The 27,916-nt window shown below is 34.8% G+C and overlaps 1 protein-coding gene across 1 annotated transcript; it reads left to right on the top strand.

Moving 5' to 3' along the window:
• On the top strand, positions 1-27,907 carry ARSK (arylsulfatase family member K). The gene is made up of 8 exons (XM_069492321.1): positions 1-247; positions 3,409-3,538; positions 5,873-6,032; positions 12,686-12,968; positions 15,463-15,634; positions 18,829-19,053; positions 25,184-25,408; positions 27,575-27,907. The coding sequence occupies exons 1-8, from the start codon at positions 119-121 to the stop codon at positions 27,862-27,864; spliced, it is 1,614 nt and encodes a 537-aa protein (XP_069348422.1). The 5' UTR covers positions 1-118; the 3' UTR covers positions 27,865-27,907.
• Positions 27,908-27,916: the final 9 nt, after the last annotated feature.

The raw sequence follows: 27,916 nt of genomic DNA on the forward strand, positions 1-27,916 counted from the left end.
GTTACTATATGGAAACCAAACTACAAGTTCTGAGAGTTGTGCTCCGTCCCCGCCCTCCTCTCCCCTGCCGGAGCGGGGAGGCTGGCCCAGCGGCCGGCTCCCAGAACCGCTACCTGCGATGCTGCTGCTGTGGGTGTCGGTGGTCGCAGTTTCCTCGGCGCTGGCGGCACCGGCCCCCGGGACAGGTGGACAGAGGCGGGGGGCAGCCGGAGCGCCCAACGTGGTGCTAGTCGTGAGCGACTCCTTCGTAAGTATACAGCGGGGCAAGGAAGGGGACGCCCCGCTCCAGACCCGCAGCTGCGACACTGCCTCCCTCCTGTGCCGCAGGCCTTGGAGGGCAGAATCTGAGACATTTTCAAACATGTTTTACCCCGGTGCAAAGTAAGAAATATGTTTTATTGTGAAGCCCCATATACACACCACATATATATACATATGTATAAAGCAGTACTTTAGTAAGTGAAACGCACTCTTTTAGCCATCCCAAGAGGGAAAATGTCTGAATCTATGAGAGTTAAAAATACTAGCAGAATGCAGAAACTAAGGCCATTTCTGTCACTTTTATACAGAAAGCCAATTAATGGGCCTCTTTTTTATGCCCAATGTTATAATGCTTCATTCATTTGAACCACAGGAATGGCCTTGAGAAAATTGAAATGGGCTATTAGTAAATGATGGAAGTGATCCCAAAAGCCATTCTGCAAGATTTTCTCTCCCATCTAAATATTACAGAACTGTGCGTTCACTTATGCCTGTCTATCTATTGAAAACCACATTAACACACTATGGAAAACTTGCTTTCACTGGTTTTCATCCACTAGCCATGTTAAGATGCCTTTCAATTCATAATTAACTATTATGTGGACCATCTCCCGTTGGTACCGTTATCAGTGGTACTAGTGGTAGCCTATGTTTTTAAATTATTTGCTAGTATATAAAAACTACATGGAGTTAAAAACCAAAACTTCTGAAAATGTCCAGTAATTTCTCTAATAATATAACATTTTGCTCTTCATTTACGGTATTATTGATGTGCTTTTGACATTGAGAATATGTGTATCATAATTCACATAATATTTCCTGAGAACCTAATCAAATACAAATCATGCAATTGATGAACTTTATCCTGTTTATTAAGCTTTACAAAAGTATACTGTTCAATTTTGAGCACATTAAACTTCTTTTATAATTGGAAGGCTCTCTGGATTAGAGATTCATTTCATTTCATTCACTAAATAATAATTATATATTCCTGCCTTTTATTTCCCAAGCAGTAATCTTAACACAGACCACCTTTCACACGTGGAATTTTCAGGAACTTCCCCAAATGGGACATTTATCTCCTCCCCTTCTTGCCATCTCTGCCACTTACTCATACTTTAAAGATTCCTGCTTTCCATACTACTTTTGATACAGATGACATCCCTGTACCAGTCATAGAAATGAGTAAAGAAATCACTAACATCGATTTTAATCTGATCATCTGATCTGTGTGTTATTGATATGCTGTAGTAGCCATTGGCAGTGGCTCTGAACCTAGCCGGCAGGACCTGAAGTCCAAGCCCCAGTATTTGAATTACATAGCACCTCTATGACAGTGCTTCTGCTTTGTGACTTTCTCCTCCATCCCCCAATCTGCTCCATTCCCCAACCAGATAAGTCTGGGTAGCTGGTTGTGTAGATTCCAGGCAGTAGCCACAAATGGTTATCTTCTCATATGCAAAAAATTGTAAGAGTGAGACATATAGGTATTTGGAATTTGTGAGGATAAGTTTCTGAGAATTTGAATTTATAGACTTAAATTCTTATGTGGGGGGGGGTACTATGTACTTTTGTCTTAGGCTAGAATTCTATGTCATCATTTAGGAAATCAGTAGTTACTTGCTTAGCATTCAATGATTAGTCTTGCTAGAAGTGGTCATTTAGTTTGACATAAAACATGCTCTGATTTTCCTCATCTTAAAAAAGACAAATACCTGACCTTAATCCCACATTCTCCTCCAGCTAACATGCCATTCTCTAACAACCATCCCATTTTTCCCATTTCCCTTTGCAAAATAACCTCTTAGAAAAGGTGTTTTTTTTTTTCCACCTGCTCCCTCACTTTCTTGCCTCCCATTCTCTTTCCCCTTTTCCAGTTTAGCTGTCCATCTGTAACTACTCCATTGAAAGTATTCTCATCAAGATCACCATCTATCTCCATACAGCCAATTCCATGTGCATTTTCTGGCCTCATTTCAGGCATCTTCTGAACATAGCAGACTTTACCTTTTTCTTGGCTCACTGTCTTCTCTCAGCTTTCATGGTTCTCGGCCTCTTCATAACTTCTTCCCCATTGGCCATTCTTTCTCAGTTTCCCATACTCCCTTCTCCTCCCATTTGGGATTTCTCGTAGCTTCCTCTGGACCCCTTTCTTTCCTCTCCTTTCGCTCTCTCCCTAAAAGGTTTCATTCAGTCTCACAGTTTTTCAATAACATGAATATGCTAAAGACTCCCAAGTTTATTTCACCAAGATCGACTTCTCTCAAGTCCAGATTCCTGTCTGTATCCAACATCCTACTTTGTATCTCCATTTGGAAATCACAGACATTGCAACGGTTTATTCGTATACAGTATTTTGGATTGGCTCATTTTTTAAACGATACTGATAATTATATTGAAAACATATAATAGATGTAACTCCAGGTCTAGAATATATTTTTTCTGCCTTTGCAGTTTACCAAAGAGAGTTTTTCAATTCCCAATTCATCTCCAACTCAAACATCTCTTCTAATTTTCAGACTCATTTATCCAGCTGCCTAATTGACATCAGCACTTACCTCTCACAGAGATCTCAAACTTTACACATCCTTTAAATTATTTGAATGGCTAGATACTGCTCATTCTTTAGGTTTCATACATCCCAGAGAATTCTTCCCTGTCCACTCTGTCTGAAGTAGGGCTACCTTTTCCTTCCATGTCACAGGTGTTTTTCAAAGCACATATCATCATGTGTAATTATTCATGTTTTATTTACCAGTATACTTTTTGCCTCACTCACTAGACTATAAGCTTCATGGGGGTCGGGACTGTGTTTTATTTACCATTGTATCCTCAGATCTTGGACAGTGCCTGGCACATAGTAAGTATTCACTAAATAATCTGTTCAGTCAGTCCATCATCTCCCAAAAGAACTTTCCAGAATGTCCTTTAATTACTGTACCCAGATGAGTCCAGGCATAATACTGCATTGAATTCTAGATACTTATAGATACCAGATATTGGTAACACTCTCTGTACTTGTTTTTTATCTTCTGAGGATTCTTACAATCATATTGAAGTCTTTTGCTATTGTAAATTTTATGGTTAAAGAAGATAATTTTCTTCATTTGTAATGCAGTAAATGCTAATTAAATGTCTTTATTTCAGGATGGAAGGTTAACATTTCATCCAGGAAGTCAGGTAGTAAAACTTCCTTTTATCAACTTAATGAAAGCACATGGCACTTCCTTTCTGAATGCCTATACAAACTCTCCAATCTGTTGCCCATCACGTGCAGGTATGAACATCCTTAATATTAATGGAAGAAAGTGACTACATACTGAAAATATATTCACAGCTTAAAAGATTATACCTAAAAGTAGGATAGTAAGTCATATTTGGCCCCTAATAAAAAAAATTTTTAATATAAGAGATGTGTTTTAAGGTGTGTATTGGGTATTGGGGTTACTAGAATTCCTAATTTATTTTTCAAGAGTAGGAAATTTTATCATTTAGAGTGATGTCTAGGCCGGGCGCGGTGGCTCACGCCTGTAATCCTAGCACTCTGGGAGGCCGAGGCGGGTGGATCGCTCAAGGTCAGGAGTTCGAGACCAGCCTGAGCAAGAGCGAGACCCCGTCTCTACTAAAAATAGAAAGAAATTATATGGACAACTAAAATACATAAATAGAAAAAATTAGCCGGGCATGGTGGCGCATGCCTGTAGTCCCAGCTACTCGGGAGGCTGAGGCAGTAGGATCGCTTGAACCCAGGAGTTTGAGGTTGCTGTGAGCTAGGCTGATGCCACGGCACTCACTCTAGCCCGGGCAACAAAGTGAGACTCTGTCACAAAAAAAAAAAAAAAAAAAAAATAGAGTGATGTCTAGTTCATGTGTTACTGTTTCATTTCCTTATGATTGGTGACTAGGAATCTTTTGACTATTCAAGCAAATGAGGAAATACTCGTATTTCCTAAAACAGTTCTGTTTCCAGGGAAATTTTTCAGTAAGGTTATAGGTAATTGGGAGGACTTATATGGACATTAAAGTATACCACAAAGTAGTTAAAACTTCTTATACTCGGGTTTTTCTGAATTTTTCTATATTATTTCAGATTGCATATGTTATCTCTTTCTCTTTAGTCTCAATTCACTTCTATCCCAAATCTAATTGTTCACTTTTATTATATTAATTATAATAATTTAACAAATAGGCATAGTTTTAATGGCAAAACATCAGTGACATTAAGCCATGAATAATTTAAAAAACAGGAAAATATTGCCATTTTTATAAATGCTGTCCACTGTCTCATAGTTGTCTTCCTTTTCCTCTGTCCTTCTGGTTTATGATTGTTTGCCTTGCAACTTGTAAATAGCACTCCACAATTTGGTTTGTCTGTAAGTTACTGAGATGGTATTCTCTGTGATTTGAGTTACAAGTCCTTTTACCTACATTTTCAGCACTATCAACTATTTATTAATAATTACCAAAGATTAAAGGAAACCTATCTTGTAAATGATATTTCAATAATGAAGGACCAGATGTATTAGAAAACAGTTTTGTTAACTATAAAGTGGAATGAGCAATAGGCTAGGGTGAGATGATCACCTGGATTCTAATTCTCAATGGATCATGTCAAGCAAGTCAGTTTCTGTATCTATGAATTGTTGTATGTGCGGTGTACCTCACAGGGTTGTTTTGAACATCAAATGAAATAATGAGAAAGTGGTCAATGAACTTTAACAGTCTCAAAAATGTTAGACGATGTTTTTTTCTAGAAGAAGTATATTTTGAAGAGTTTGAAACAAAGAGAAAAAATAATAGCAATAAAAACTAACATATATTGCATTCTTTGTGCCTGGCACTATTCGAAGTACCTTACATGTATTAATTTATATAATTCTCATAATATTTCCATGAGGTAGATACTCTTATTATCTCCATTTTGCAGATGAAAACTAAAGTACAGAAAGGTTCAATAACTTATCAAAAGCCACTCAGTAACTCGAGTTACTGAGATTCAAATCCAAGTAATCCCCCATATCACCTCTTAGAAAGCATTTTGTTAGATGAAAACAGAAAGTTTATTTATTCCAACCTACTATGTGTATACACAGAAATGGGGAAAGGAAAATAAGTATTTATTGAATAAACAATTATAGTTGTAGAAAATGAGACAGAAGACATAGTACACTTAAATTTTCTGTGAAAAACCAGCAAAAGGACAAGGAAAAAGGAAAATCTTTGAAGACATTGGGAAAATGACATCTATGCTTCAATTGACTGATTTAGAAAATTAATCAATAAGTACTTAGAGATTATTTTTATGATTGAAAGAAGACTCTAGAGTCATACAAGTTTAATATTTAATTCCAGCTGTATTTACCTTAAGTAACTTAACCTGTAAGCCTTAGTCACCTCATCTGTAAATGGAAATAGTGATTCCTTGTGGGGTTTGCCCCTCGATAAAATGAGGTATCAGAAGTGTTAGATAAAGCACCTAGCATAGGTATGTCTTATTTTAGAGCATGAGCTATAAACTAGTAGACCGCTCTCTCAGAATAATTGTCTTAATAGTTAAAACAAATTTGTTAAGCTTTACTTTAATCCCAATTTCTTTTTTTCTTTGTCCCAGCAATGTGGAGTGGCCTCTTCACTCACTTGACAGAATCTTGGAATAACTTTAAGGGTCTAGATCCAAATTATACAACCTGGATGGATGTCATGGAGAAGCATGGCTACCGAACACAAAAATTTGGAAAACTGGACTATACTTCAGGACATCATTCCATTAGGTAAAAATTAAAACAATAATAATTTTAATAGACTGCCCTCTACTATAGCATGTACATGTATTCTTTTTTGACTTTTATTTTTTTATTTCTCCACAAAGATGAAAGTAAATCCCTTAATCCCTTGATTGTGTTAATTAGGCTAAACCTTTATCTTTCTTTAATATTCCTAAAATATTAAAATTTCTAACATGCTGGTAATTTTGTTTTTCTTAAACATTGAAAGTCTATAAATGGTGTTTATAATATTGTTTAACCCATATTTTATTTTGATTGGGTTTCCATTATATGATCTCTATATATAAAACCATAGCCTTCTTCCTACTTGCCTTTATCACTTTTTTCCAACTTGAGTCTATTGTAACTTTTTTGTTCTTTCATTCTACTTAATCTTCAAAAACCAGGCAGCCAAGCATAGTGGTTAAGAGTAGAAGTCAAGAATCAGATTGCCTACTTTTGAATTCTAGTTCTATTTGCTGCTAACTTTGTAGTAGCGCAATCTTAGACACATTATCTAAGCTAACTGAACTTTAATTTCTTTGTTATGAGAATTAAGTGAAACAATATGTGCAGGAAAAAGCTAACATGGCAGGCCTGAGACTACTATCGTTAAAGGCCTACTTGCCAGGTCGGCCCATGCCTGGCATCCTGGAACCTGGATTTTGGGAATATTCCCACTATTCCTTAACTGATACAAGTGACTTACTGTGTACGTAGAGCATTTGTACAATGTGGTTTATGCCAAACACCTGCTATCCTGGGAGTCTGGAATTTTGGTCTGTGCTAAGCAGAGGGTGCCTACATGATAAAGCCCCAATAAAAACTTGGGCACTGAGTCTCTAAAGAGTGGAAACAGCACTTCACATGTGTTGTCACAATTCAACGCTGGAAGAATTAAGGATGTCCTTTGTGGCTCCACTTGGAAGCGTGGGCCTGGTTTCCTCTGGAGTTCATCCTAAGCAGCTTGTCTCTTTGCTGGTTTGCTCTGTATCCTCATATATAATAAATCATAGCCATGAATACAACTACATTCTGAGTCCTGCAATTCCTCCTAGCACACTTGGGTGTGATCTTGCAGTCCTCCAACACTTATGACCTCTCCCCCCAACACAAATACATACTAAGACGTTAGAGCAGTACCTCTTTCTTGCCAGCAAGTGCTAATTCAGGGTTACTGGTAAAAGTTGTAGTGATGATGATGATACTAATGGTGATGATAAGAAAGAACAAGAAAAAAAATGTTAACAAAAATAATGATGAATGCAGTGAGTCGAATAGTGTTTCATGACTAGAACTTCAGAATCTGACATTATTTGGAAATAGATCCTATTTACAGATGTAATTAGTTAAGGATCTTGAAATGAAATCATCCTGGACTTAGGGTGAGCCCTAAATCCAATGATTGCTATCCTTATCAAAAGAGAAAAAAGGACATAGACACATAGAGAAGAAGACAGAGGCAGAGATTGTAGTGATGCAGCTACACGCCATGATTTTCATCATATTTACAAAGAAATCCATAAATAAAAAAATTAAGGAGCACCAGCTACTGTAATTTCAACAAAAAAGAAAACAATTAGAATAAAATTAAGCAATGGAAAACCATGCATTAATAAAATTAAGCAATGGAAAAACATGCATTAATAAAATTAAGCAATGGAAAAACATGCATATTTAATATAAATATGCATTTAATGCATATTTTGAACATTTAAAGGCTATATATTGAAAATTGATGTTCCAGTCTGAATTTACAAGACTTGGTATGATTCATTCAATTAAAACAGTCTTTTTGTGAGTAATCTTATGTAAGGAAGAGGGAGGACAGCCTTGTGAATCCTTTTTTTTTTTTTTTTTTTTTTTTTTTTTGAGACAGAGTCTCACTCTGTTGCCCAGGCTAGAGTGAGTGCCGTGGCGTCAGCCTAGCTCACAGCAACCTCAAACTCCTGGGCTCAAGCGATCCTCCTGCCTCAGCCTCCCGAGTAGCTGGGACTACAGGCATGCACCACCATGCCCGGCTAATTTTTTCTATATATATTTTTAGCTGTCCATATAATTTCTTTCTATTTTTAGTAGAGATGGGGTCTCGCTTTTAGCTCAGGCTGGTCTCGAACTCCTGAGCTCAAACGATCCGCCCACCTCGGCCTCCCAGAGTGCTAGGATTACAGGCGTGAGCCACCGCACCCGGCCTGTGAATCCTTTAAAAAAATGGCATGTGTGTTTCTCACAACTTTGAAAGAGGAGCATTTAATGGGAATGAGTATGGATTCCTTTTTCTCTTACAGAATTTATTAGGCTGATACAGAAATTTGCAAGGCCATTTCTAAAAATTGTCATTTTTCCATGCAAGAGACTTATTGGAAACACATTAGCTGCTACAATCCCATCAATAACAAGGAGAGAGAGATGGGGGGATCTCCATGAAACTCTTAAAGTCTGAGATAGTTGTCTACAGTAGAATCTTGGGAAGCTAAAGTTTTTTCTTTTTTTTTGGGGGACAGAGTCTCACTCTGTTGCCCAGGCTAGAGTGAGTGCCGTGGCATCAGCCTAGCTCACAGCAACCTCAAACTCCTGGGCTTACGCGATCCTACTGCCTCAGCCTCCCGAGTAGCTGGGACTACAGGCATGCGCCACCATGCCCGGCTAATTTTTTGTATATATATATTTTAGTTGTCCATATAATTTCTTTCTATTTTTAGTAGAGACAGGGTCTCGCTGTTGCTCAGGCTGGTCTCGAACTCCTGACCTTGAGCGATCCACCCGCCTCGGCCTCCCAGAGTGCTAGGATTACAGGCGTGAGCCACAGCGCCTGGCCAGGAAGCTAAAGTTTTAAGTGTACATTCCTAATTAATGTTGGAAAAAAACTGTCATGTTCATCATCAATTTTAATGTGTGATATTTTTTTAGATGTAATTATTACTGTGTAAACTAATTCTGTGCTACCTGTGAACTGACTTATCCAATGTTATAGCAGTAGAATTTGGCTCAAAGGCACAGAAAACCCACACAGCAATGGCAAAAATACAAATTTATGTAATAATTAGTTGGTAATGTGCTAAGTAGCTTTATTTTTCATTTGTATTAGTGAGGACTTTTTTTGTTGTTAAAAAGAACTAATTAAACTGCTGATTGTTGGTTAGTATATTTGGCTATCCCCCTGTTTTCTGAAATTGAACCAAAGTAGGATAATTCTCCTATTTATAGTATATTATGGAAACTCCAATTTGATTATCTTGTCTAAAAATTGAGGATATTTGCAGAAAAGAATTCTCACACTGTTATGTAGAGCAGTAAATCTCAAACTTTAATATGCATACAATCACTTGGGCATCTTGTTAAATGCCTGTTCTAGTTCAGTGGATCTCAGGATGAGGCCTGAGATTCTGCATTTATAACAAACTCTCAGGTGCTGCTAATACTGCTGGTCTGTGGAACACACTTGGAGTGGCAAGTAGATAAAGAACGGGACCTCAGGTGGAGGTAGGATAAGGTGTAACCAATTGTGAATGTCTTTACCAGAAATAAGTGGTTATTATTTATGTCCCTTTGAGAAGAAAAGCCCTTCTTATATTTCTATTAATATAAAGAGTTGAAGTAGACATTGGGTTATTTAGGAGAGGCATGACAAAATGACACACTGAAGCCTAAGTTTATAGAGAACGATCTCCTTTGAGATGGGTATATTACACATTTAAGCTCCCACTTAGGGATAAATTAGCATAATCTCCTTCACCATACACTAGTGAGCGAATGAGACTGAAAAAGGCAAATTAACATCTTACTGTTATGATAATAGTTTTGACCTCACAGACTCAAAAGTGTCTTGGAGCACCCCAGGGATCCCTGAACCACACTTTGAGAATTGCTGGCTTAGAGGAAACTAATATGTTGGTGCCTATTGCAAGTAATGGTAAATTTATATTGAGAACAGCCAATGAATCAAAGTATCCAAACCACAGGTAGTTTTGGTTCCTCCTCATTAATACAATCTTTTTTTCACTGTCCTGGTTGAAACCATACTCTTGATATTCTGAACAGAATACATAGATATAGAATGGAAAGAAATTTCTTCAAAATACCCCCAGTGGTTAAGTAATTAGAAGCTTATATTTGGGGGAAGGTTTAGTAATTACTGGTAGAGGAAAAAAAAAAAAAAGACACTTAGAACAATGAGACAAAGAAGTAGGTCTAGGCACATGATCAAAAGTATGATTTCCAGGTTCAATAATCTGGCCCGATTAAGAGACTGTCACCCCTGTAAGAAGGGACTGGAGATACTGGTTAGCACAGAGAATTATAATTTCAAGAGAATTATAATTTCAGAAGAATTATCTTTCTGTTATTGCAATTATAGTAGTTACAAAGTTGCATATTAATATTCTTTTTCCCTCTTTTATTCATTAGAGTTACTGACTAGAAGGAGGGCTGGGAAGAAGGACTTTCTGGGCCAAGAATTGCAGTTCCTGTAGCAGTCTATTACTGCTTATGCTACCCCTACTGCTCTTATTATGCTTAATGATGGCCCAGGAAGATTGGGCTGGCCCAGGGAATAGTGAAAGTAAAACAGAGAGTCAACATTGATTATAATTATGAATATTTACTGAATGCCTTAAAAAGTGTCAAACTACTGTAATATATTCATCATCCAAATACATCACTTCATGCTTTTTGTTCTTCCTCACTCTCCTATTTAAGTTGCAAAAAAGTAAATTATATTTTATACTTAGGCACAGTGGCTGAACATGAGTCAACCAATCAAAGAAGTAAAAAATTTGAGAAAGGAACCTTTTACCTTCAACTATAATCTTGTTCCTACTGCCCTAGCAATGCTGAAATCATTTGTTATAACTCTACTTGAGTACCAGCAGTTACAAGAATCATGCCAAAGGCACATTATGAAGAGATAAAAGAGAATGCCACTAAGATAGGAGGGTAAATCACATATTATTTAGTAAGAGAGCAAAAATAAAGCCAAGTTTGAAATCTGGCCATAATATAAAACTAGGCCAAGATTAACTTGATTTGAGCCTTTTTACCCTTAAGGGGACCTGGGTTAAAAGAATCTCAAGAACACAGAGAGTAAAAAAAAAAAAAAAAAAATAGGGAGAGGGCATAAATTTATTACCAGAAAGGTTAGTTGAAATCACACTTAATCATTGCTGTGACAAAAGATGCAGCCAACTGTGTTCAATACAGCCATCTTTCAAGGCTAGAAAATCTTTCCTGACTCACTCTTGACTGTATCATAGAGTCCACTGGGTAAGTCAGCACAATCAAGACAGTAGTCAGCTAATTAGGCTGTATTACAAGCTTTCTTCTTATAATAATTTCTCAGCCATATTTCTCCATGTAATATTATTTAGTTGAAAAGAAAGCACTTTTGTTCTTAAACAGACTGTATGAATCTCCTTCTAATCTCAGAAGCTTTGAGTTCTACCACAAGTACTGCTGGTGTTATAAACTCCTAAAATTACACCCCTGTGAGAACTCTAATAGTCATATATAGTGAGATTTCAGTAATGATTTAAGCAAAAGACTGAGAAACTAATATCATTGTTTTGATAGCATGATGAATTTTACAAAACTTGCTATTTTAGGGTTTCCCATCTGTTAGATTTAATTAGAATCTGTTAGATTTAATTCTGCTGAAATTCTAGTTTCCATTATTTTTATCAAAATATATTAAATATCTACAATGAAAAATGATAATTTCATTACAGCTGTTTAAATTTCTTTACCTGCCTTCAGAAGACAGATGATAAAATTCTTCTATTTTAGCTCATCCATGGCTTGTTAGTCATTTTGTATGGATTGAAATTTCTCAAGTGGAGTATTATGTTTTAATACAAAATATTCTTTATTTGTGAGTTGGTATCTGGATTTTTAAAACTTTTCTTAATTGATATGGCACTTCAGACATACTTACCTCAACTGAAATTTGTAAAAATAGGCTTCCTAGAAATGCCCACGACTGCTTCCTAAACAATTATGTCAGCTATATATGCTTAAACATTGATTGAAAAAAATCAAACAGTAAAATAAAATAGACTAAAGACTTAGAGAAATTGAGTTAATTGAATCATTTAACTTACAAATCAACTAATAAAGAAAATATCTCTAGTTTATATCAATAGTAAGAAATTTACATCACAGTTAGATAGCTCGGATTATAGTTAAAATTGTTCTTTTAATGAGAAAAGATAGAGCTAGATACAATTTAAAACTTGAAACTCGAGAAACACATGTAGTATACATGGTAGGTAGGATTTTAAAAATATAAAGACTTAGAGATAGAAGAAAATTATAATAGCTTTGGTTAGAATACCATCTTGTGAGAGAAAAAGAAAGTGCTAGAAAATTCAATGACTGAGGAAAAATATTAGGAATCTGAAACATTTTTTGACTAAATATTTTGCCATAGGAAAAAGTAACCCCGCTAAGTAATCTGTCATAGTTTTAAAGAACACATAAGTGAACACTTGATTTGTGTTAATGTTCAAAAACTTTCATATCGAGATCTAATATTAATTACTCTGAACTTTACATGACTGAGTCTAAAGTTTGTTTTCCATGTTGTTTTCTTATGTGTATGCTTAGTTTTTAAAACTTTTTAAATACCTTATAATATACCTTTTTCTTTCTTTTTGCTCCATCAGTAATCGTGTAGAAGCATGGACAAGAGATGTTGCTTTCTTACTCAGACAAGAAGGCAGGCCTATGGTTAATCTTATCCATAATAAGACTAAAGTAAGAGTGATGGAAAAAGACTGGAAGAATACAGACAAAGCAATAAATTGGTTAAAAAAGGAAGCAATTAATTATACTGAACCATTTGTTCTTTACTTGGGATTAAATTTACCACACCCTTACCCTTCACCATCTTCAGGAGAAAATTTTGGGTCTTCAACCTTTCACACATCTCTTTACTGGCTTGAAAGAGTAAGTAACTATAGTGTGTATGCTCAAAAGTTCAAAAGTTAACATTATATCTGTAGCTTATTTGTATTAGCTCATTGTTTCTTTTATTATCACTTCTAAAGAAAAATTTGAAAATTGTATATTCAAACTTGACCAATAACTGATTGATTAAAAGCTAATGGGGCAATTTTACAGAAATAAAGTATTAAAACTCAGAAACCTACTTCTAGATTGAATACATTTGCACGTATGTCTATTAAAAGAGAAACCGAAAGGCATTCTCTTAGAGTGTAGGCAGTCCTCACTTTACACAGTTCAGGATTATAAAAATAACCTTGCAAGCTGAAACTGTACAAAATGATCTTAGTAATCAAGCGAAAAAAATGACCATTTTTCTGGAACCTTTATATATATTTGTCAAAAGCTTTAAAAGTCTCTTCTTTTGGTTACAAATGAAAATAGAAAAAAATAATAAAATTAGTATTTACTTACTGTACTGTAATGAAAACATTAGAAACCTTGAGAATTAAAGTGAGGATTTTTTTGTAAAAAAAAAATACGTATCAGTTCGTTAAAAACATATCAGTATAGGTTAAACTTATGCTGTCAAAACTTACCAGTTTGTGAACTTAGTAGTAGTTTGAACAGTGCTTGCTTTCTAATTATCTAACTTAGGATACAGAGCAAACATCTTTATGACCTGGCAAATTGTCATATTCCTTTTTAAATTTGTATCACCTCCCATCATTTTACCTTTGGCACTTTGAATGTCATGCTGTATCTCCAAGAGTTCCTTTAATGTGAAAATTTTTACCAATGTCACTTCCTCTGGGACATCTTTGTCCTTTTCTTCACAACAACCTTCCACATTTATATCAATAAGGGTGCCTTCACTAAGTTCCTCTGGCTACATATCTAGAGTCTCTGGAATGGTAACAGTGTCTGCATTCCCAGGTCAGCTCTTTCTGTAATTTCTTTTTATGTTTGATTCAAATGTCACTTCTAGCCTTATCACTTTTCATTTTTTTCTGCACATTTATCTTTGTTGACCAGTTCCTCTTTTGATTATCCATTTTTATAAAGTGTCACATGGATTTTTCACTGGAAGGCAAGGAAGCAGCATAAGTATATGCTTTGCTGTCTGTCTGTGCATGTGCTGAATAACCTATCACTGACATACTTTGAAAGAAACAACAGCATTAGTCAATGAATGCAGTGTGCATCTGTTACAAACCTAGTGATTTGTAAAGAGCTAGCAGCATATCAGTATGTAAGTTTGTACTTTATGCAATTATTTATAGTTAATATACCCTGGAAACTGAAATTCGAACACTGTTGTTGGGGAACTGGTGTTTTGTTTTGGGGGGTTTTTCATTTTGGGGGGTTGCTTGTTTTTTTGAGACAGTGTTGCTCTGTTGCCCCAGCTAGAGTGCAGTGGCATCATCATAGCTCACTGCAACCTCAAATTCCTTGGCTCCAGTGAGTCTCCTGCCTCAGCCTCTCAAGTAGCTGGTACTACAGGCATGCGCCACCGCGCCCAGTGAACTTTTCCATTTTTAGTAGAGACTGGGTCTTGCTCTTACTCAAGCTGGTCTCAAACTCCTGAGTTTAGGTAATCCTCCCACCTCGCCCTCCCAGAGTGCTAAGATTACAGGAACTGGTGTTATTTAACTAAACTGTGATAATGAAATTTATGTATATCAGAACCACATGATGCAAGGACTCCCTCTATTTTGAAATATGTAGTCTTAAAATCAAGTTACTTTAAAAATTCTAATCAGAAACACTATTTACTGCATCCTGTTTTAAAGGAAATAATGTCAGAGTTTTAGATACTCCCTATCTTCTTTAAAAAGTTCTAAGTGGCTCCATCTTCAGAAATTTCTAGCCAAAGGAAATGAATTAACTTTTAACTAAATAGTAAGTAGATGTCTGAACTTTATGAAAGTTACATAACTAAAAGATACATATGAATTAAAGATCTAGTCTTAATTGTTTTTATCAAAACCGTAAGCATTTATATGTATTAAAAGATGTATTTGTTTTTAACAAGCATTTGGCTATCTTATCAGATATTGGCATTTTTACTAGTGAATTATTGGGAAAAAGGATTCAATAATCTTAGGATGTTGATTCTGAAGTTTTGAATTGGTCACACAACTATTAATATACATTAAAGTGCTTAGACACTTCTGTGCTAGAATACTGTCTACTAAAGCTCTTATTTTTCACTCAGCTGTATAATTTTTAAATTTTTTTACAACTGCATCACTATATATGTACACACATATTAATATTCACACACAGATAATGATATATACCTTTTGTTCTTAGTGAGAATATGAATAATTTATTATTTATGTATTTAGTTTATTTTTTTCCTTATGTAATTTATAGCCATTCTTTTCTAATATTAAAAGCAATTAAACATTGTCTAGTTCACCATACATATTTGTTGGAGGAGAGGAATGTTACTACTTTGCTAGCATAACTAAGTTTCTTCTCCCCTTTTTAGGTATCTCGAGATGCCATTAAAATCCCAAAATGGCTGCCTCTGTCAGAAATGCACCCGGTAGATTATTACTCTTCTTATACAAAAAACTGCACTGGAAAGTTTACAGAAAAAGAAATTAAGAATATTAGAGCATTTTATTATGCTATGTGTGCTGAGACAGATGCCATGCTTGGTAGGTGGTATAATTATTAAGCAATTACATTAAGAAAAAGTATAATGTTTTTGCAACAAACTATGATCATGCTGGTTGATGACTTGCATGAACATCCTCAGATATTCTCACAACAGTCGTTTTGATACATAAGACTTAGAACTATAAGAATCTTGACGTATAAAAATTGGATAACTTGCATTATTAATAGAATAAAAAGCTTTTCTATCTTAGTTATTGATAAATTCTCAGATTCATTAATGCTCAGATTTGTTCATACATAAATAAGGATGCTAGGAGGCTATCATCTGCTTGAAACAAAAGTTTTTACCAACCTTAAACAGGAATTGGTATTCAGCCAAACACAGGTAACACGTGTAACAGGTAATTCTAAGACAGCTTAGGTTCTGAGAGATGAGAAAGGTTACTTATAGAAAATCTTGTGATTTCTTCCAGACTTTTAATAATTACAAAACAAATCTATTTTCCCCAGGTCCTTTAGAGCAAGGCTTAACTAAAGCTGAAACCAGTTTACTTATGTATATTCTGGTCCAAAATCATTTTGAATTTCCTTTCTTTGTTCATCTCAAGGCCAACTCAAAACCAAACCTACCTTAATAAGATGATTGTCAAGAGAGTGTTTATTCCTGTTCACTTTTCATTATAGCATGAAAAGTTTCCTTTTCATGTTAAAACCCTCATTTTATAATATATCCATTTTTATAACAAAAGTTATTTTCATAAAGTCATGTCATTTATTTTGCTGAAGTTGGAATGGAGTATAATTGTGTTAGTGAAGTGTGGGTAGCATCTCTTCTATAAAGAGTAAACCTTGCGGATAACAAGTGAATGGTTATTTGTTTAAAAGCATTCATTGGGTAAAAATAGAAAGGTATACTTTTCTATTTTCTATATTTTCTGTATAGCAGAAAACAAAAAATCCATATGGATAAATTATTAATATTTATACTATAGCAAGCATAAAATGTAGGAGTCATAGGACTTTCCAAATAATCTTAATGAAAATAATAAGATTTTAAGTAAGTTTCTTTAATCATGAGTCCATGTATGTGTTGAGTTGTAGTCCATTGATATTTTCTAATGTTAGGGAATGTTCACCCATTTGCACCCTAGAAATAGCATTTGAAAGCTTACAGCCATCCATTCATCCATATCTACTAAAGTGAAATATAATGTTGGTGCAGGGAATGTGGGACTACTCTTGAAATCTGTTCAGAGGGAAAAAAATGCAGCAGATTTCCTACTTCAAATTACAAAGTTTATGGAATATATGGTATCTTCATTTTTAAATCTACAGTGGTCTTGTCACCAAATAATATTTATTACTTACTGTTCATTGTGTTTGTTACCAAGCATGTAGTACTTCTTAGCTATCAGGCACTATGTTGGGCACTGTGGGTAGTACATGGAGTACTATTAAGAAATCACACATTAATTAAAGACACTCTTAGGTCTTTCCCCATCTTAAGGCCTTTCTATTTTCTGCTCCCTCTGCCTGGCATGCCCTTCTCTTTGCCTTTTACATGGCTGGCTTATTCTCAGTGTTGGCTCTCAGCTTGGATATTATCCTTGGGGATGTCTTCCTCAACCACTCTAAGTTAGTATACCAGCCCCATCATTCTTCTTACTCTACATCTTGTCATGTTATTTAACATCATAATATTAATTATTATTGTCTGTTTACTTGTTTACTATTAATATCTGTCATTTTTGAAGAACACAAGCTTCATGACGGGGGTGGGGAGGGACATTCAGCCTTATTCATCATTGCATCCTAGGTGCCTAGCATGGTATCCACAGTGCCTAGCACATAGTAAGCACTCAGTAAACATTTACTGAATGAGCATAAATGCCAAGAATCACAACATATTGTAGTAATTACAGTAAAGTACAAGTTGCAGGGGTCTTGGAAAATGAAGTGTGATTCGCTCTCCCTGGAGGAACAGGGAGTGATGCTTCGTCAGAGAGATCCTGGGCCATAAAGAAAGAATGGGAATTAGTCAAGTCGGTGGTGGGGAGAAAGAGCATTCACCGTGGAGGGCAGAGTGTGTGCAGGGGCAAGGAAGTGTAAACTAATATGGTGTGTTCAGGGGATTCTGAGTAGTTTAATGTGCTGAAAGGTAAAGGTCTACCAGGTAGCTGAGGGTGCTGAGGTTGGAGAGTGGACAGGGCCCTTGCTTGTCTTGCTAAAGAATTAGACAGTGGGAAGCTGTGAAAAGTTTTAAGCAGGGATGTGACATAATCAAATGATCAGGTGTTTTAGAAAGATTGTCCCAAGGTAGCACAAGGGATACCATGGAGGGGAAAGAGGAGTGGAGACAAGACTGATAAGGAAATAATTCTGGTTGTCCAGATGAAGTATCTGGAGGGTCTCAACACTGAAAAACTCCATAGAGCAGTGGGTCTCAATTCTGACTGAACTCAGAATCGGTGGGATTTTTAAATAATATAGACCCCTGAACCCCAGATTCAGCAACTGCCAAAGTAGGGATGACTCCTCTTTCTGTACTATGCATTATTGTGATTCTCTTAATTACAATGAGGAAGTTTCAGAACACTAAGAGGGACCGATGATAGGAATTTTACTGTCCAGTTATTCCCTACCCAAGAATAATGCTAAATCATACTCGTATACTATCTGTACTGCCCTCAGCCCTTTTTCAAAGGAGGGATTTCCAGAACCCACAGCCAATCTCATGAGCACGATCTGGGAATTGCTCAGGGGGCTGGGAGAAAAAGTAGCAAAGAAGAATTCTGACTACTCTATCACCTCCTGTTGCACAGAAATTGTGGGTCAGTGGTGACATCAATCTTTTTATCATCTGTGACATGTGCAGTGCTGACATCCAACTCATCTTTCTCACTTGAGACACTAAAGGCAAGACTTTTCCCCCTATTCTCTAATAGAAACTTAGAAAGCAAGCCAGCATGATTTCCAGATAAAGAAGCCTTGAGCAAAAGTTCCTACAGATATTATATTTTCTCCTCCCTCTCTAGTTTGTTAATTCAGAATCAAGTATTAAATATATGAAACTTGATATGACTTACTTAAGATCAGTACATAATATTCAGATGTTAAAAAGCATACTGGCAAACTTTTAAAGAGTAGAATTGTTATTAATATAAACTTAATGTGATACAATAAGACATGAACTAAAAGCTAATTAATAGATTTATCTTGATTTCTGTTGTAGGTGAAATTATTTTGGCTCTTCGCCAGTTAGATCTTCTTCAAAAAACTATCGTCATGTATTTCTCAGACCATGGCGAGCTGGCCATGGAACATCGACAGTTTTATAAAATGAGTATGTATGAAGCTAGTGCCCATGTTCCACTTTTGATAATGGGACCAGGAATTAAGGCCAACCAACAAGTATCAAATGTGGTTTCTCTTGTGGATATTTACCCTACTATGCTTGGTAAGTAATGCAATTGTATAAATATTTATTCGTAATAATGCTGGAGAATGAACAAGCAAAATAGTCAGAGGTCCTGCTGACTTGTTTATAACCCTGAGCAACTCATTTAACTATGAGTCAAATCTGTACTCTAAAAAATGAGGGTAATATTTCTCATGTTTCTGTGGACTTCACTTTGCTCATTTTCCCTTCAAAAGATTCACAATCAGGATATGACTATGAAGTAAGCCACGTAAGATATTCAGTTTCATAACTTTGTGATTTGCACAACATCTGATTCTCTACCACCACCTCTCTAAAATATAAGCACTTCCTTTCTGGATTATTCTACCCACTTTGAAACTACTAAGTATGAGCATATTCCTCATCCGACTCTGTAGATAGTTCTGTATTATTTGCTTTACTAGCTTCTTAATGTCTATGAGCACAGCCATAGGTCTAGAAAAGCAACATTTGGATAGGGATAGTTAGCAGTTTATGTTGAAGACACTACACTAACTACATCATCAAATTCAAAGGAAATGATATAGAACTGTTAATTTCTTTTTTTTTTTTTTTTTTTTTTTTTTTGAGACAGAGTCTCACTCTGTTGCCCAGGCTAGAGTGAGTGCCGTGGCGTCAGCCTAGCTCACAGCAACCTCAAACTCCTGGGCTCAAGCGATCCTCCTGCCTCAGCCTCCCGAGTAGCTGGGACTACAGGCATGCGCCACTATACTCGGCTAATTTTTCTATATATATATTTTTAGTTGTCCATATAATTTTTTTCTATTTTTAGTAGAGACGGGGGTCTCGCTCTTGCTCAGGCTGGTCTCGAACTCTTGACCTTGAGCGATCCACCCGCCTCGGCCTCCCAGAGTGCTAGGATTACAGGCGTGAGCCACCGCGCCCAGCCTAGAACTGTTAATTTCTATCTAATTTAACAGATCACTTTAAATTCATTAGCATTTAAACGCTGTAATTCCTCTGTTCTAAGGCACCATCACTTGTAAAAAGCACCATCAGTTCATAAATTTTGGTGAAAGGAGAAGATAACACAAGATATACATATGTGTGTGTATATTCTCTAATTTCAGAAATGTTAAAATGTTAAACAAACACATCTTAAAATCAAAGAAACAAGGGTTCTTTTTATCTCCCACTTTCTGCTACAAAGCCTTTCTCTTCATTTAACTAAATTTATTTAAAGGTAATTTAAATCAGTGCCATTCCCCATTCTCTTTTATTTTGTGCCACTTCTCCTAAATTTGAGCACGCTTCCTTGTTGTTCTTTGAATTTTTAAACTCTTCATCATTTGCTGGTTCCCCATTGTCCCAAAGCAGTTATCACACTTAGCCATATCTTGGCCATTTTCTGGCTCCATCAATTTCCAGCTGATTGCTATTACTTTTTCTCATTTCTGTTTTCTTAAGAACTTCATATGTAATCGTGTATTTGTGTCTTTGTTATTCTCATCTTTTGAGTTTTATGAGTATGTGCTTATTTATGTTGGCTTCTCTTTACAGTTTCCTTCCCCAATTTTTCCTCATGTAGAACTTGCCCCACTCTCCCCATTCCCAAAGAAAATCCTCCTTGCGTCATCATATTTGTTTGACTTTTTAGCCTTGTTCTGTTTTCTTGAGGTACAGTGCCCAGAACTGCAAAAAGTACTATAAAAGATTACGGAAAGTTGGACTGATTCTTTCTCAGTTTTTCCTGCAATATATTTCATAGTGATATTTGGCATTTTGTTTGTCTTTTTGACTGTAGCAGCTAAATAGTCCAGTATCTTTAGGGACCTGTCTACAGTGAGTCCTGTTTTATTCCTAGACATTCAGTCACCTTATATGTTAGTTGATTAATGTGCATAGTTTAAATTTTTCTTTAAACATTGTTTTATATTTGTTCACAATGCAAATTTTGTACTCTATGATCTTGAGATATTATCACTACTTGCCATTTTGTACATCATACAAGTTAAAGGTCATCTGCAAACTGACAGATTTCATAATGTATTTATCTAACAGATCATAGAAGAAAATACTATGGTTAGAACGAGGAAATTTTCATTTGTCTACCTAGGGAGACACCTGCCTATCACTGCCTACTTTATGTTACTTGACAGTAAGAATTTCTTTGGCTCCTTTGAAACTCCTTTGCATTCCATCCCCACTCTTCTGGAAATGATGCAGGTTCCCTGCAGTTGTAGGTTTTTCCTGCAATTTTTCAATTATTATAATTTTCCAGAACTTCATAGTTTTATATAGATTTTTATTTGCTTTTATCTTTCATAAGATTCTTGGTCAGAGACTCCTTATTAATCACATTTCCCTGCAGAATATATTTTATTAACAGTGTTTATATCATGTATTGGTTAGACCTGCCCAATAAAAGAGTAAAGGAAGTATAACCCAAAATAAGTATCTCTCCAATTCTAAACTAAAAATTAAATTAATATCTTCAAGGATTAGCACAATTTATAATGTGTTTCATAGTATATATTCTTTTTGTTATCAGAAGGGAGAAAGCTATATTTAAATGATTTTTTTAGGGAGGAGGAAAGAGTGGAGGAGAATACCTGGGAATGGGTCTTTATGTAAAACACTAAAACATCCTATTAACCAGATGTTAAGCAGAAATAAGGTGGAAAGACAAAGATGCAAGTAAGATACAAGATACAAAGAAAGATGCCACAAGAACCTTATGTTGGTACCAGGAGTTAATATTGTAACAGTATTATTTATTTAAAATTAACTTTTATAAATGATAAAGGGTTAATATCCCTAGGGTTCTTATAAATCTATAAGAAAAAGAGAAATACCCTGTTAACAAATTGACCAAAAGATATAAATAAGCAGTTCACGACAGAAGATATACAAATGGCCAAGATATTTTTGAAGATTCAAACTCAGTAGTCATAAAAATATTAAAACAAGAACATACCATTTTTCTTTCACATATAGAGTTTGCTAAGATTAAGAAGAATTAGCAAATCTCACATAGAAATAAGTCTTCTTATATACTGCTACTGGGAGTATAAACTGATACAAATTTTCTGGAGGCAAATGTGTTATTACGTTTCAAATTTCTTAGTAATGTGCATAACTTTTGACCTAGAAATTCCAATTTTAGGAAATAACCTATAGCTATACACAAATACTTATCTCCATGGATATTTATTATAGTATGAAGAAAGAATTAGAAACAATATGAATGTCTAGTAGTAATGGATTGGATAAAAAATAGTCAATTCTATTTTAAAAAGTAAAATACATGAAAATATTACCCATGTATTATTAAAAAGAAAATGTGGGCTTTAAAATTGTTTAAACTGGTTTGTTTGTTTTGTCTGTTTGTTTATTGAGATAGAGTGCTCATCTAATTTACAGTCCAAATCAGCACATTTTTAAAAGAAGACTATTAACAATTATACCAGGATTATCAGGCATAAACTGAGTCTGTTGCCTTAACAGCCTTAGCAGCCAACAAAGCAAAGATAATTCTGATGGTTCATGTTTAATCTGATGTTTAATTCAACCTCTTAAAATAAAATTCCTCAGAGCTGGAAGAATTTAAAGCTACTTTATTGTGATTAACTCTATAATTAAACCTGTCGGACAGTATGTTCTGTTTCACCTCTGCTTAATAAATAAACTTATACATATTTTGACCAAGTATCTACAAAGGATTTCTTATTTTGTTCTAACCAGTTAGGAGCTCAAAATAGATATAGACTATATTCTTAGAACTCTAAAGGTCCTTTCTTTATTAGCATAGAGGTAGCTATACTATTTTGTATGAATCCCATTTACACACACACAGTATAAGCTTAAAAAGAAAAATGACATAAAGAGAAAAATTTGTTTTGAAATTGATTTTTCAAGGATGAACTTTGCTCATAGTACATTTGAGCTTTAAAACAAGATATTTGAGTCTTCTGGGAAATAAAAATGAAATTAAAATCCTGAAGTATTGTGAAACAGAAATAAATACTTCTGGTGTCAAAAAAAAAAAAAATTCTCAAATCATAGCCCAAGCCAGACTTTCTCTTTCCTCAATTCTATGGATCTTAGAAATATATAAAAGATGGTGATTCAAAAAAACATCAATAGAAAGATACTGAATAGGAAAAACCAATTAGGATTCCTGTTTTAATAAACCTACCTTACTATCAAGAGTCTATTGAAATTGAAGATGCTACAACGCTTTCATTTAAAAGTCTGAATTCATAAGTAGTTTTTTAAAGGTTTTTTTAAAAGAGTACTTTTTTCTATAAAATATTTCATGATGAATTGGGAAGAATATTCTTAGTTTATTTATCCTTATAGGTCCTTTATAATATACTATCACATTATCATTTCCTAATATTAGTAGGAAAGTACCATTTTTATGAATAGGAATTCTTCGTAGTATTAGAGTTGATATCATTATTTCAGATATTATTCTTTAAAAATTACTCCCCCAAATTTTTTCTTCTCTAATACCTTGTACCGGCATTCTTTAGCTCAGTGAGAAATAAAGGTAGTCTCATTTTGAAATTAAAATTGTTTTGATTTTCACTTTTAAACTGATTTTCATGTGAATTTTTTCTTTCAATAGTTGATCTTTTTGTAAAACACCTACCTTCCTCCCACTTTTAAAAGATAAGTCTAGATTTTTTTGAATTGTGAATATGTAATTATATAAAAATATAGTTGTATTTAAAAGAATACCTAATTGCTAGTGATTTTAATTGCAACCCCTTCTTGTTACAGGATCTTAGTGGAAGGCTGGGGGTAGGTAGTTATTCTACATAGACTATTGTGTTTTTATTGGCTGAGAAATATTGTGAAATTGAATAACTACAGTAAAGCAAGACTTATGGTGTAGTATTAAAAAGTACAGAAATTCTAGAGTCAGACTGCCTGAGTTCAAACCTCTCCTCAGTATTTACCAATTATGTGACCTTGGGCAAGTTACTTAACATGAAAAAAATTTCTGATTATGATTGGTTGGCAGAATATTAGTGTTTATATTTGCCTCTTCCAAGGAAAATGAAAGATACAAATTTTTAAATTAAGATATATATGAAACATTACCTTCACAAGATTTAAAGAGGTCTTTGTCTACTTTCTTATTCTCCTTTAAATAATCTGTTTTTCCTCAGATACAGTCAAGTTAAACTAATTTTCTTACTCAATTTTGTATAGTTTCTAACATTACTGATATAATTCTGTTTTTCACTGGAAATATTTAAATATACATAAAAACATGGAACACTGAAACCAGAAAAGGGATGGGTGAGGCAACTGCAGACTTATTTTAGATCTATGTTAAGTACTCAGCCACAATTAATGGTAATTTTTCTATAGGAAAAAGGCAGTTTGAGTTCCAAATACCTGAAAAGCAGTTTTTAAAAATACAATCTGTTTTTAAGTTGGACATTTCTCTTGTTATTGTTCTTTGTGTCTATATTTGGTACATTAAAAATAAATTACTTTTCCCTATATCAGTATAATCCAGGATTCCTCAAGGCGTGTTTTACAAAGTACTAGTCCCTCAAGATGCTACTTGAGAGTAAAAAAAACATTCTGTCATCAAATAACTTTGGAACACATGGTATACTGTATACCCGTCTTGAAGCTTTGTAATGCACATCAGCAATACATTTACATCTACAATAAATTTACTATTTAATTTTTTTTAACCATTGTTTTGTAAATGTATATGACTACTAAATCCCTTTCTTATATAGGTCTTGTTAATATCCCATAGAAAAATTTTAAGAACAACTGTGACTATTTAATCCTTTAGGAAAAAAAAAAGACTGGTGATATTAACTAATATTTGTTGAGAGCTTCTGTGTCTCAGAATTTTACATAAATTATCTTATTTAAACCTAAAATGAGCCTATGAGATACAAGTACTGTTATTGTCCCTGTTTTACAGGTGAGAAAACTGAGGTTCAGAGAAGTGAATAACTTGGGCACGGTCACATGACTAGTGGAGTAAGCATTTGAATCTAAGCAGTCTGTTTACAAAATCCATATATAATCTCCAGTCTGTGGCTTTTAATGGTATCCAAAAATGTAAATTATGTAAATTATGTCATTTATGTATTTTCAACTAATAAAAGAATGAGTTATTTTTAAATATTTTATTTTTCTTATATAGATATTGCTCAAATTCCTCTGCCTCAAAACCTGAGTGGATACTCTTTGTTGCCATTATCATCAGAAACATTTAAGAATGAACATAAATTCAAAAATGTACATCCGCCCTGGGTCCTGAGTGAATTCCATGGATGTAATGTGAATGCTTCCATCTACATGTTTCGAACTAACCGATGGAAGTATATAGCCTACTCTGATGGTGCCTCAGTATTGCCTCAACTCTTTGGTAATTTTGTTATATATTTTTAGGTGTAATATTATATGTAATAAGCTGACTTGCATTGCTCAAGAAATCTAATAATCACTGTAAAATAAATTAATATCTACTGCTTCTCATGCTGGAACAGTCTACAAAGGGCTGCCCATATGAAGAGCAGCTTCTTTGCAAATAAGCGTCAGAATTTCAGAAAATGTGCCCTAAGGCCTTTGATCTGGGTCTCAAGATGAAGCCACTGTTTTCACTGATGAGGGTATCTATTAATACTCATGGTTATCTTTCTCAATCAGCAGTCAACACCTTCTCATTATACCTAGGTTTCACCTGTCCTGAAGGATTAACACCTGTCTCTTATGGAGCTTGACATTCTACATATATTATTTAATGCTCACCACAACCCTACAAGATAATACCATTATTATCTTCATTTTACAAACAAGGAGACCAGGGATCAGAGAAATTCAGATACCTATTCAAGGTCTCAAGAAGTAGCAGAACTGTGATTTCAACCCAAGTCTCACTCCAAAATCACTGCTCCTTCTACCCTATAAAAATGCCTTCCTGCTTCACTACTCTGTGAATTAATTTTTAAACATCGTTATTGGATTTAGGGTTTTATTTATCCTCTTTCCCCATGTTGTACATAAAATATGTGCTAAAGCCATCATTAATATTCATTTCTCCCTAAGTCTCCTTTCCAATTACAAATGTCAGAATTATTAACTCAAAATAATTCTTTAGGGGCCAAACTGGCTAACCCCCTTTAAGAGCAGGGGATTCTTGGCTTCAAAAGCAAGTACTTAAATTTTCATCTTGATGAGTAATGGGCATGTGTTGCTCGTTCATCTGCCATTGTCAAATGAAATTTATGAGAGGCCATTGTTTTGAACTGAGCTGTACTAGGTCCAACAGACCAGACCAAACCAGGATGGAGTCACTTGTGCTAGGGACCACATAATCAAACTGAACTTTAAAACAGGCCAATTGCCAAAAAAAAAACCAAGGAGATTCACAGTAACCAATCAGAAGGGGTTCAGTTTACTTGAGCCGGCATGATAAGGAATTCCTCTGTTTTAACCCTATAAAAAAAGTAACTTTGTAATGACCAATCTGCATTTTGTTCCTTGTCTCTGCATTCTTCAGCCTCTTTCTGCTTATAAAGATTCACCTTCTCTGCTCATCTCATCAGAGTGCCTTTTCTAAATCTTTAGATGGGATGTTGCCCAATTCATAAATCACTAAATAAAAGCCAATTAAATCTTTAAATTTGTTGAAATTTTGTTTTTAAATACCATGTTCTGCAAAAAGCAGATATGACTATCAAAAGATCAGAGTGGGGAATCAGTGTTTTCTGTATTCTCTAGGATTTAGAGAATTCTCACTGCCTTCCCTTCCCTAAAGAGGTGCTGCCTGAACTCTCCTACCACAGGCATATATATCCTCAGGGGTCTCCTGGTTACTGTACTGCAATAGGCCCATAGAGGTTTTTCCCTCAACATGCAGTGTTCGCTTACTATCTGACGTTAATTGTCCTAAGATCTTTGACTTGTTGCTTTTCCAATTACATTGGCATCCTAGTTACATCCCTGTCTTCTCATGCCATAAGTAAAAAGGGCATTTACAGATTTTACCATTATTTCCTTGCCAATAGTGATGGAGAGATTTTTATTTCCATGGCTGTTTGCTTAAGTAGACCGTATTGGTGAATGTAACTTTCAAAAATCCAAGCACAAGATGCTAATATATAAAGAAAACTAGGAGTAAGTGAAGTTGCAAGAATATAACTTGTCTATATAAAGAATTTTTATAACTGGAAATTTTGAGGCTGTTGAAATGGGATAATAGAAGCATTACTATTTTTTTTCCTCTGCATGTTAAAGTAGGCAAGCCATCAAAAACAGGAAGAATTAGTTCTAAACCAGCTTACTAATGATAAATCTTTGTTTCTGGCATCTAAGAATGAATAAGAGAATGGCAGGAAGGAAGATAATTTGGGCACATGTGACAGGGTGTATAAATTTTGGTATATTATTTTGCCATTTACACTGTCCTTCATTTTACTACAGAGAGGAACTGAAAGTAAAAAATTCTAATATATTGTCCATCATAATGACATTCTAAATAAAATTTTTGGCAGGTAACTATTTTGACAGACATTTAATATTTTTCTTTCAGATCTTTCCTCGGATCCAGATGAACTAACAAATATTGCAATAAAATTTCCAGAAATCACTTTTTCTTTGGATCAAAAGCTTCGTTCCATTGTAAACTACCCTAAAGTTTCTGCTTCTGTACACCAATACAATAAAGAAGAGTTTATCAAGTGGAAACAAAGTATAGGACAAAATTATTCAAATGTTATAGCAAACCTTAGGTGGCATCAGGACTGGCTGAAAGAACCAAGGAAGTATGAAAGTGCAATCGATCAGTGGCTTAAAACCCACACTAATCCAAAAACAGCTTGAACAAAAATAAGAAAATAATGTTCTGGAACTATATATAAATACATTAAAAGAG

Source organism: Eulemur rufifrons, chromosome 17, assembly GCF_041146395.1.
Source record: "Eulemur rufifrons isolate Redbay chromosome 17, OSU_ERuf_1, whole genome shotgun sequence".
NCBI classification, from domain to species: Eukaryota; Metazoa; Chordata; class Mammalia; order Primates; family Lemuridae; genus Eulemur; species Eulemur rufifrons.